Source organism: Podarcis erhardii, assembly GCF_964252035.2.
Source record: "Podarcis erhardii genome assembly, chromosome: 7".
NCBI classification, from domain to species: Eukaryota; Metazoa; Chordata; class Lepidosauria; order Squamata; family Lacertidae; genus Podarcis; species Podarcis erhardii.
In genome coordinates, this window is record NC_138511.1 from 6,028,216 (window position 1) to 6,040,532 (window position 12,317).

General features: G+C 47.0%; 1 protein-coding gene across 1 annotated transcript in view; it reads right to left on the minus strand.

Annotated features, from left to right (window-relative positions):
* TET3 (tet methylcytosine dioxygenase 3) overlaps positions 1-12,317 on the minus strand; it is a 105,965-nt gene that overhangs the window by 74,723 nt on the left and 18,925 nt on the right. The window contains exon 2 of the mRNA XM_081871516.1: positions 6,303-6,359. Coding sequence (XP_081727642.1) covers positions 6,303-6,359 — 57 coding nt within the window. The remainder of the gene's footprint in view (positions 1-6,302; positions 6,360-12,317) is intronic.

A 12,317-nucleotide genomic window follows, 5' to 3' on the forward strand; every position in this document is an offset into this window, starting at 1 on the left:
GATTTTCATTGGGAGCACATTCCAAAGGGCAGGTGCTACCACACTAAAAGCCCTGGTCTTTGTGGACATAAGGCAAAACCTCATGAGCATACAGCACTACTAATGATCCTCTGCCAAGGATCCCCCACCCAACCATTGGCCATAACTAGCTGGGACTGGTGGTAATTGTAGTCAATAATACCTAGAGGGTCACATTTCGATATGGGCTCTCGAAGAATTAGAGATCTAACCAAATACCAGCGTCCAATTCATCTGTGGGAAAGGAACAGTCAAAACCCAGGAATCAGAGACAGTAACCAGAAGCAGACTATCACAGATGGCTGAAGAAGATACTGGGGGTGATTCATAGGTTTCATAAAACTTTTCTTATCTCTGCTTTAACTTGGCATTCCAACCTTTATTTAAAAAGGAAAAACTCCAGGTTTGCTCTGGACTTCTTCGTTTCAAGCAAATTAGCCTGTTTCTCCACGGAAATAAAACAAGAATTATGCTAGTGACCTACGACATAAGGTTGCTGAGAGCATACATATGAGATAAGGAAGTGCTGCTGTCCAAAGGAGTTGCACAGGACAACGAACTATGTGTACTTAAAAATCTGAAAACAAAAATCCTATACAGTGGTACCTCTGGTTGTGAACAAGATCCGTTCCGGAGCCCCGTTCGCAACCTGAACGGAACGCAACCTGTGTCTGCGCACACACGGGTCACAATTCGCCGCTTCTGTGCATGACGTCATTTTGCGTGTCTGCGCATGCGTGAGCGACGAAACCCGGAAGTAACCCTTTCTGGTACTTCCAGGTCGCCGCGGGACGCAACCTGAATAGACTTAACCTGAAGCAAACATAACAAGAGGTATGACTGTACCAGGAAATTAGCTGAGATTCCTTCATTGCAAGGAGCTAGACTAGATGATCCTTTGGATTCCTTCCAACACCACAATTATATGAAATGCAGGATTCTGAGACCCGGATCAGCTTTGTAAATTAAAGTTGATATATATGTCTTGTTCTGCATAGTTTGTCCTGATCTACTTGCAACAAGAAAAGCCTGGAGAGTCTGCACCAGGCACTAACAGTACAACTCCCCACCCCCATCACTGCTGCACACCACACCACACACACCCTTAGGTAGCTTCCAACATCCCACCACGTATGGTCCACAAACTCGGTTCAGAAGACGTGCTTTTCAATTTGTGGTGTTTTTTTTAAGAAGGGGACAGGGCTGAGGTTTTCAAGCAGCCATTTTCTGTGCTCAGTATTAATATCATACTCCCTTCTGGGCCAGAGCTGCAGCACCCACAAAGCCCTGATTATAAAAGTACATACTGTACGTACACATATTAAACAGGCCTTGGGGTCTAGCTCCAGGAGACAAGAGGATGCATCTCTCATCTTTCTCTCTCTCTCTCTCTCTCTCTCTCTCTCTCTTTCTTTCGTTCTTTCTTTCTTTCTTTCTTTCTCTCTCCTCCCCGCCCCCAACTTGTTTCACTTATATTTGTCCTTGATGAGAAACTCTGATAGTTGGCCCTTCAGGCCCTTCATTACTTGTTTGCTGCAGTGTACATAGCTTGCTCTGAGCTGGATTGCACGATAGGATGGTTCCTGAAGAATTAAAGGTCTTTTGCAACTTAAAACAAGCCTTTGATCTTTTGAGCACACGCCCACCGCCTCTCCTCCTAACAGCAGAACCTGGACTTATAAGAGCATTTGGTGTCTTTTTGGCTTCCAGCATCTCTGCTTCATCCTGCACCAGCTCCTTGTCTTTGTGTGACACTTCACACCAGAGCAACTTTCCCCAGCCTAGTGTCCCAGCAGATGTTGTTGGACTCCAACTCCCATCATCCCCAGTCAGCATGGTCAATGATCAGGGATCATAGGAGTTGTCGTTTCAGTCAGAGAGGATCTATAGCTCAGTGCAGAAGCACAGGCTCTGTAGGCACCAGGTCACAGATTCAATTTCCAGCATCTAATCCTGTTAAATGGGTCTCAGGAGGCAATGGTTGCAAAAGGACCCAACCTGGACCTTCAAAGCCATTATCAGAGAGGGAAACCTGGGCTATACTGACCAATGGTCCAACTAGGTAAGGCAGCTAGATCTATAACCATGCCACCAGCTCAGTTTGTGACCTTGCAACACAACAAGTATTTTTAGGAGTCAAAGATGAATGAGCAGGAGGATACCGTCTGAGTCTAAATTATTGCTGCCTCCACACATCAGCAAAGCAATCACAATTAAGACCCTCTCCTGACAGCAAAGTGGAGGAGTCACCTTCGCCTCCTATCTCACTCATTAAGCTAAATTGCATGGGAGTCAAATATCCACAAAGTGGGATGCAAGGAAGACTGCCAGCGGCAAAGAGACATTCCTTTGCCTTTCTTGCCCCTCTGACACCCACGCAGCTCAGCCAGAGACCACAGCCTTCATCAACATCTGAAAATCCCTTACAGCATTACAAAACAGACATAGGAGGCTCAAGGTGTTCAGTCCTGTGGAACCAGCAATTTTCAGCAACACCCTTACACTGCCCCACTTGGCGTTTTGCTTCCTGACAACTGCAAATAAACAACTGAAAATAATTTGTCAAACATATATAAATTTAGAAAAATTTCCCCTGGACTGACCCAATTACACAAGCAACCTAAACAGTTGCTCGGGGCAATTATATATTTTAGGAGCACAAGCGAAACCTCTGAAAGTTCCAGGACCTCTTGCTACATCCCAGAAAATGCTTGGCTCATAAGAGGCACCCAAATCTTGGATCATGAGCAGCATAACCTTGGCTTAGCGCAAGACACTGCACTGAGTATTATGGTCCCCTTTCAGAAGAGCACTGGAAAAAACAGTCTAACATGCAATGTTGCAAGTATGGGGCTATAAATATGCACTGAGCTACAGCAAGGGAACAGGTCTCAGAAAGGGGTCTTTTAATCCAGACCCAACAGATGAGTCATAACTCAGTGGTAGATTATCTGCTGTGCATCCAAAAGGTCCAGATTCAATCCCCAGCATCTCTAGGTAGGGAAACCCGGGACAATCGCTGCCAGTCAGTGTTCAACGTTCTGACTCAGAAGAAGGAAGATTCTTGTTCTTGGTGGTGGAAGTTTCAGAAGAAGGAAACACATCTGGATCACCACACGTGATGGCAGGCACCTGCTCTCTGCCCCCCCCCCCGCCTCGGTGCCAGAACATGAAGCTCCGCCACTGAAGAGGAGTTCAGGAGTAAGCTGGAGTAGCAGCAGCAGGACAATCTGCAGAGCAGGTGTGCTTGTTCTCCATCTGGCCCTGCTCTTGAAGGTGAGGAGGACACTAGAGGAACACTGCCAGCAGAGGGGCAATGTCCTTTTCCTTGTGGGAGGCAGTGTTTCTGGCAATCTCAAAAGGGGTGGCAAAGGGGAGTTCACCCCCGGGGGGGGGTGTCACAAGGACTACCCCATGGATATCTTTCTTGAAAGGTTCCCTCCTCCCTCCCTTTTTCGGATGTTGCAGTTCCAAGGAAAATCTGCTGTCTGAGAAGCTGGTGGTCCCACCTGGCAGGAGCCCGGTTAAGTGCCTCCAAGAGAGAATATGGATTTCCAGAGGGCCCTGCGAGCTATTCCGGCAGATAATGCTGGCTCTCCAGTTGAAGTCCTGGTTGAAACGTGGAATGCAGAAGAGAGCTGAGCAGCAGCTGGCACAATTGCTCCTGAGAAGGCTTCCTTGTCTGGCAAAGCTCAGAAAGCTCTTTGGTCTCCCCCAGATCTGAGAGTGATAAACCAGGCTGGGAGACAGATTGAGCTCAGGAAGAGAGAAAAAAATCCCAGTGAAGACAACCAAACACTGGTATGTGTTCATGTTTCATGCCCACTCAGCAGCAATGGAGGTGATGGGGAAACCCTCTTTTCCACCTCCACTGCATCCTCTTTATGCCATCCAGCTTGAACTTTTCCAGATAGTTTGGAGCTCAAAGGAGGCTGAATAGTGCCTACTGTAAGATATTTTGCGGATAAAGCTGCTTGCATGTACTAGGGTTGGATCCCACTATTATAGCAAGCGTGAGGTCTAGAGAAGTATCTCCTCTCTGGTTTTACTTGAATGAATTTCTGCTGGTGAAGCCCAAGGACAAAGTGCAATTCTTGTTCATGCAATTCCTTGTGTATTGCATCCTTGTGTCTTGTGGCTCATTAAAATCCAGCCAGGAGGTGATGGCTCAATGTCTCCTTGTGGGAGGGAGAGGTCCTAGGCTACCTAAAAGAGGCAGTGACACCCTCTCTGGACCTGGAAGACTTTAATAACTTTAGGACACAGGTAAGTTCCCCCTTCCTTGAACCAGCCAATTTTCTGGAGCTATTTCAATTGGGGAAGAGGCCTTGTTTTGGCATAGAGAATGCTTTGGCCACCTTATACCAGGAGAGGGGTGAGGGAATCTGACCCTGTTGGTTCTCCTTGATCTGTCAGCAGTTTTCCATACCATCAACCATTATATCCTTCAGAAGGGACTATAAAATTTGGGGGTGTGGACACTGCTTTCCACTGGTCCCACTCCTACTTGAATGGGTAGGTCCAGCTGGTAGTGCTGAGGGGATATTGCTCGGCCCCACCGATTCCCCAGTATGATATTCCCCATGTTATTTAACATCTGCATGAAACCATTGAGTGGGGTCATCAAGAGGCTTGGAATGTTCTGTCATCAGTGCACAGACAACACACAGCTATATTTTACCTTTTCATCCTCAGCAAATGAGGGGACTACATTTTTTCTTACATTACTGGTCAACAAAGAGCAATATAAGAACAGAGCCATCGCCACCTCCCCAAAGTGCCCCAGGATAAGTGGTTACAGAGTACTCGGATGTCAGTGCCCATTAAATATAAGAACAGATTAAAGTTATACCAACCAACACTTTTGCAGTGTACAGGAGGCTCCAGCATGTCTTCTTTAGGAAAGGCGCACCAATCCATTGAAAATGTGTCCTTTTGTTTCAAACCCCTCACTAATTATAACTTTTTAGTCAGATATTTTTCACATGTGCTAACTGGCAGACTTCCTTATACCATGTGGTTATTGCCGTACCCTCCAGAAATTTCCAGTATCTTCAGAATACCAGCCTAGCTGCTGGCAATAAGTGGTCAATGAAAGGCAGATTCATATTGTTTCATAAGAAAATATTAAGTAAGTCCTGGGAATTTAGCCATACAGTTTTGTTTCTAACCTTTGCATATTTAAATTGTAAGACGCCTTGAGCCTTTCTCTAGAATAAAGTGTCTAGGAAATTTAATAAACCAAACCAAATTTAATAAACCAAACCTGAGTGTGTAGTGTAAGGACAGCCTGGGAAAGAACAAAACCTTGGATAACAGGAAATAGAGAAATGCAACCCACTTATCACCTACGGTTGGTAGGATGGCAACTATTGCCAAATCTTAGGATGGTTGTGCGACCTTCTATCAGACCAGTCAGAAAAGTCAGCCTCTCCAACTCTCTTTCCCCCTCCCTCTCATATCTACCAAGAACACCCAACCGCCACAAGCTGCAATGCTAAGCTTGGTGTTTCATCATCACCATAACTGCCTCCTCTTAGGGATTTTCCCACAAGCAGCTCTCAGATCTGGAGCAGCCCATGAGACCAGATTCTGTTGGGGGCACATGGAAAATAAGCTCTTCAGTTGTCAAGTTGCTCTTCGCAAAGATCAGCATAACAGGAGGCAGAAACTGGCCTTGTTCTGAACAAGCACATGATCAAACTTGCTCACCTGCTTTCCCCCTTTTTGATACCTGCCCAAAATTAGGAGAGGGAAAGTTCCTGTTTTGCACCATCGCTACCAAGCGGTCACTTCAAGCCACATCACAGAAAGGTTAAGACAGTCACCATGGTTACATCAGGATGATGTCACACCTGTTTCAAAGAGTCTCGTCTCCTTTGATAATTTTACGAGCTCATACAGAGATCTGGGGAACAGGGAGAGAGAGAAATCATGGCTTGCCTGTCATAAACCTGGGGCACCTTTTGGATGCTCTTTGGACGCAAAGGAACTCCAAAGGAACTCCAAGAAAACCAACACATACACACCAACTGTGGATGAGAAGCAAGCCTCAAAAACTGACAACCAGGAGATGTGTATGTGTGTGTGTGTGTGTGTGTGTGTGTGTGTGAGAGAGAGAGAGAGAGAGAGAGAGAGAGAGAGAGATTTAGTGCAATATTACACACACACACACACACACACACACACACACACAATATCAGCTTTCACAGTTGGCCGTACTTCCACTTCCCAATCCCCCTTCAGTGCTTTTGTCTTTTTAAAAGTATACAAAGAAACAGTACCTCCACCGCTGGCTTTCGATCCCGTGTGCTGGTGTCTTTATTGTCCTTTATTTCCACCTGCAGAGGAATTTTTAAAAAATAAAAAGAAAGAAAACAACAACTATCAAAATTAAATTTTACAAAGCAGCCAAAGCAAAACAACAACAACGAGGTATCCAGCAAGATGCAAGAGAGCTTTAATTTGCCAGGCCTGTGGTGGGTTATTTAAATGTTCATCCTCCATTTACAATAATCCTCTCAGGCGGAGGAGGAGGAGGAAGGGATGGTGCGGGAGGCTTGCATTTATTTTTTTAAAGGTCTTTGAACATAAACAGAAGAAAGGAATCCATTTGTTACCTCGCCCCAAACCTTCCTTCTGCAGCTTCCCCCTCTGCTGGCCCGCTTCCCTGTGCTGCCTCCCAGCCAGCTCGCCTCCCCCCAAAAGCCAGCCTTCCTTCAGCCCCAGCGAGCCTCCTCCATCGCTACCAAGCAGCCATCTTGCCTCATTCTCCTTGAAGCGGCGGTACAGACACCCTGGTGCAGTCAGGGGCTTTTCTCCTGCCAGACGCTAGAGTCATTATCATACTGCCGAGCTCCCAGCCCTCTTCCCCCCCTCCCCACCAAACAAGCAGGGTGGACGTGACATGCATGCCCAGGCTTCCGCCTGCCTGCCTGCCTGCCTGCCTGCCTGCCTCACAGGAGGAGGGGCAGGGCGAGGGGAGAGGAGGGGTGGGGTGGGGGAAACCCAACCCTCCCAGCAGCAGCAGCAGCAGCAGCCAGAGCAGGAGGGCGGTGAGGGTGGGCAGGGCTTTGCAGCTGCCTCCCCAGAGCTCTCACCTGCCTCACAGAGGCAGCAGTCCAAAGCAAGGAGAAGGACGAGGAGGGTCACCCAGAGCTGTCACCACTGCTCTACTGACCCAGTGCCACTCTGGCCAAGATCTGTCCACCAGGGATGGAGCTGGGACTCTGCTACTTCCCCTGCATGGACACATTACTGAGGGAAGCAGCTCTCGGAGGAGGAAGTCCACAGCAAGGATGAGGCCATTCACTCACGTGGGCCAATTCTCGCGGAGGAGGAACTGCGCCTGCCAGGGCCAGTTTGGCAAGGAGTAAGGCAGGCATCTCCAAGAATGCCATGAGCGCCTGGCAAGGGCACCACGGCCACGTGTGGCTCTGCATGAAACAAATAATGCTGTGCATTTCCCCCACCACCACAGTTTTTAATATTACAACAGTACGAAAATTTTAATAACAGATTGAAAAATGCACCCACAAACAAACCACATACCAAGAAAAAAATTCAAAAGATATAAAGTTCAAAGACTTAGTTAGCAATAATTGTTCCTATTAGAACTCTTTAGGAACCATGCAATGCATGTAATCATGAGAAACAGTGTGGTGTAGTGGTTAGAGTGCTGGACTGGAACCTGGGAGATCAGGATTCAAATCCACACCCGAAACATTACAAATCCACCCTTTGACTGGGGAAGCAATGTATTTCCCCCCCTCCCCCAGTCACAGTGTTCAACAAATGGTTTCCAATTTTATTGCTGGTTTTTCTTTTCTTTTGCTCACAAATAACATGTCATAGATTTTGCCATCACAGCAAAGATCCCAAACCTTTTCTAGCAATGCTCTGCATTTTTGAGTGCTCAGAGCGATTCAGCTTCCTGGTCAGGCAGGTCACCCTTTATATTCCCCCCACTGCAGGTCTGTATTTCACATATCAATTCTCCTTTTGTGGATCCCCTCACTCTAACGCAATCATTTTCTTATCAGCAGATTCAGATGAAAGGAAGCACTCTGCTGCCATAAAAGCATGGTTGCTAGGTTCTTTCACAACTATGCTTTCAGATGCTTTTCTCTTTTAATTATTTTTACATTTATATCTCACCTTTCCTCCAAAGGGCTCAAGGCGGTGTGCATGGCCCTTCCCATTTTATTCTAACAACAACCCCGAGGCAGGTTAGGCTGAGAGCCAGAGATGGGTCCAAGGTCACCCAAGAAGCAGAGTAGGGATTTAAACCCTGGTAAAAATGCAAGGGGACGCGGGTGGTGCTGTGGGTAAAACCACAGTGCCTAGGACTTGCTGGTCGCAAGGTCGGCGGTTCGAATCCCCGCGGCGGGGTGAGCTCCCGCCGTTTGGTCCCAGCTCCTGCCCACCTAGCAGTTCGAAAGCACCCCTAAGTGCAAGTAGATAAATAGGGACCGCTTTATAGCGGGAAGGTAAACGGCGTTTCCGTGTGCGGCGCTGGTGCTGGCTCGCCAGATGCCGCTTAGTCACACTGGCCACGTGACCTGGAAGTGTCTTTGGACAGCGCTGGCTCCCGGCCTCTTGAGCGAGATGAGCGCGCAACCCTAGAGTCGGACACGACTGGCCCGTACGGGCAGGGGTACCTTTACCTTTACCTTTACCTTTACCGAAAAATGCAAGATGCAATCTGTCTAATGAAGAGAAGACATAGCCAGTTTAGGTGGCTTTTAAAAGGGGGGGGGTAGAAAACTCCATGGAGAGGGCTATCCAGGATTATCAGCCATGACAGCCTTTACATCCACAGTCTCCAACCTGGTGCCTTCCTGATGTTTTGTACTACAACTCCTATTAGTTCCAACATCCTACAGCTCCATTGTTTGAAGCTGACAACATCTGGAGGGCCGCTGACTGGGGATGGCTGCCTGAGACAGAGACGGTACATCTGTGAATGCCAGATGCTGGATGAAAACGAACAACAGGCGAAAGCCTTTTTTGGCCCACTTGTGAGTCCCAAGAGGTGTGTCACTGAACAGCCATTGCTGTAATCCAAATGCTGAACTAGGTGGATGTTTGGTCCAATTCAGCAGGGCTCTTCAGTTCGCAACAGATTTTTTCCCTTGAAAGGTAGGCTTTCTAATATACAATTCCTCACATCCAACTCAAAACTGAGCAATCCAACAAAGCTTTTGCTACTCAAGAGTCTGCTGAAAGCTTAAGGTTATAAACTTGATCTAGGTGACAGGGTGTGTGTGGAATGTGAGTCTTCATAGTATCATAGAATCACAGAATTGTAGAGTTGGAAGGAATCCCAAGGGTCATCTAGTCCAACCCCCGGCAATGCATGAATCTTTTGCCCAATGTGAGGCTTGAACCCACAACCCTGAGATTAAGAGTCCATGCTCTACTAACTAAGCAATCCCAGGATAAAGGCTATGTTTCCTTAGGCATGTCATACTTAGGCTGATGGATCACAGTGTGCAGGCAATGTTTGCAGGACTAACATCATTCCTTTCAGAATGGTCTTTCTTGTCTCATTCAAACAAGAAAAAAGGTGTGTCCCTTATTGCAACAGAGGGCCCTGCAGGAACACAGCAGACACAGAAGGGTGACACCCAGCTCCCAAACACATTTGCACAATCAACCTTCATAGCTTATTCCTCATGCATAGGAACATCTCAGACAGCCAAGCACATTCATGCAGACATGCAAAATACATGGAAATGTGCTCTTAAAGAGAAAGCTGTGTGCCCAGTCACATTCTGCTCTACAAGATCTGCACAGACTTGTCCCATCATCTGTAGAAATCCGTCCCAGATTGAAATCAGCTGCCTACATGAAAAGAATTCACTTTACCGCAATCCAGCACATTTCTGGAATCAGCAGATGCAAGTAAACTGGTTGCCAGACCTGTTTGTGCATGCCAGAGGCTGAATGCTCCTCATGACTACAGGTGCCATGCAAGGGGGTGGCGAGCCTTTTCAGCTGGAGGAGGCCCGCATTTCCCGTCAGCCAACCCTCCAAGGTTTGCATGCCAGCAGTGGGTGTGGCCAAAGCAAAAGTGGGCATGGCCAGCCCATACCTGAGCCCCCATGCAAGCAAGCAAGCACACACTACACACTCCCAATCCCAGTTGATAAAGCTACCTCCAGGAAAGAAGAGGGAAGCCACTGCGAGCCTCTGAGGGAAGAGACATCAGTGATGCTGAAAACACCAGAGATCAGAGTGCACTGGAAATGTTGCCGAATGAAATGTCCAAAGCCAAAGAAGGCTGAGGAGCTCCAGCAACCAGGAGGTCGTGAGCCTGCCTGATGCCCTGCACTCCTGTCCACTGCTCTCTGCATGCCCAGCAGAAGGAGAATGTCTTATGCCAGCTAAGATAATATGGGTAAAGCTGCTTAATTTGCATAATGCATACAGGTTGCAAAGTTCAGATTTTCTTTTTTTCCTTTTCCCTTTGTGATCTAATGAAGCACAGCCCTGAGTAGCAACATGAACAACTATAAGTTACTATTGCAAGGCCCTGGAATCTTATAAAGGAAGGAGAAAGATTGACACATGGGGTAAAAAAAGCCACACACAACATAATTGGGTGCCATTGAACCTGGGTCCAAAACAATTGCAGATTGCCACTTAGGGCAGTCGAGCTCACATAAAAAGTTAACTGGCCTACTTATGCTTCCATATTCCAAGCAGACCCAGACATCACAGGGTCTTCAAAATCCTGCACACTCTGGGGACCTGCCCACGCCCCCTTCCACCTTGCAAGAGGTGAGTAGGGCCTCCCCCCTACAGCTGTGTCCAACTTTGGAACATCCATAAGCTCAATGCAGCTGCCTCTGCCCCCACCCTGCCTCTAAGCAGGAGAGGAGATGGAGGCTCTGCTCATCACCCTGGCTATAGATCTTCCATCATGACATCCCTTCCAGAGGGATTGTTGAAGACTGGGCAGCATATGTGGTTGCCACCATTTTATCTTCACAACAACCTTGTGACAGATAGGTAGCCATGTTGGTCTGCCATAGTCAAAACAAAATAAAAAAATTCCTTCCAGTAGCACCTTAAAGACCAACTAAGTTAGTTCTAGGTATGAGCTTTCGTGTGCATGCACACTTCTTCCAGCCTTGTGAGGCAGGTTAGGATGAGAGGGATCATGCAACCAAGTGCCATCAGGATTTCAATCAGGGTCTCCCCAGGCCTGATCCAAAACTCTTAATCACAGAACATAGTGATTCTTTGTTAGCCATCTAAGCCTCTAAGGCCAAGAAGCAGGAGAAGAGAAATCAGGAAGCACCTCTAGCTACTTGTGTGGAAGGAGCCAAAACTTCCTCCAGGCAAAGGACACATTTGCAAGCCTGTTCAAGAGCAATTTTCACCAGCAGGAAAGCCAGCAGGTATTAAGCTGGCCAATGAGGAACCCTATAGCTTTCACACTCCTCTGCCATCCTTAGCCTCTCCTTTTCCAGCTTGGTGTCCTGCAGAGGTTTTGGAATATAGTCACAGCAACTCCACACATTTAAAGCACTCTTACCAGCCATGGAGATTCTTTGGAAACGTAGTTTGTTGGGGATGTCAGAGCTCTGTGAGGCAGCACCTTTAACCAACAGTATGGCATAATGGTTAGAGGGTTGGACTAAGACCTGGGAGACCAGGGTTCAAATCCCCACTTGGCCACAAAGTTCACTGAGTGATGCCACTCACTCTCAGCCAACCCACCTCACAGGGTTGTTGTGGGGGAGGAAGAGAACCGTGCAAGTCACCTTGATCTGCATATAAATGCCACAAATAAATAAATTAGAGGAAGCCATGACTATTATGGTGTTTTAAGAGTGTTTTAAATATATGGTATGGATATGACCACATAACTTTCATCAGTCTTGGTGAGCACAGCTCTTGTAGTCAGAAACATCTGGAAGACAACAGGTTAGGAAAGGCTGCCTTAACTTGATTAAAGTTGCCTTCCACTTGACAGAGATAATGTGAAGCACTTCACACTGAATATTAAAGTGTGAATATTACTATTACTCTAAAAGTGAACTTAACCACTGGTGGAAAGTTCCCAGTGCAATTATAGCTATGCTATCTGGGGTGGAATATTGGGGAAATGAATCAAAACTAGCTTAAGAACAATTTTTCACTAGAGAGAGGCTTCAACCACAACCAGTATCTTTGCATTGCAGGGGTTTGGACCAAATGACCCTTTGAGTCTCTCCCAACTCTGCAATTCTATGATCTCAATCAGTTACTGTCTCTGCAATGAACCAGGTAGGTTTCAAAACCACACA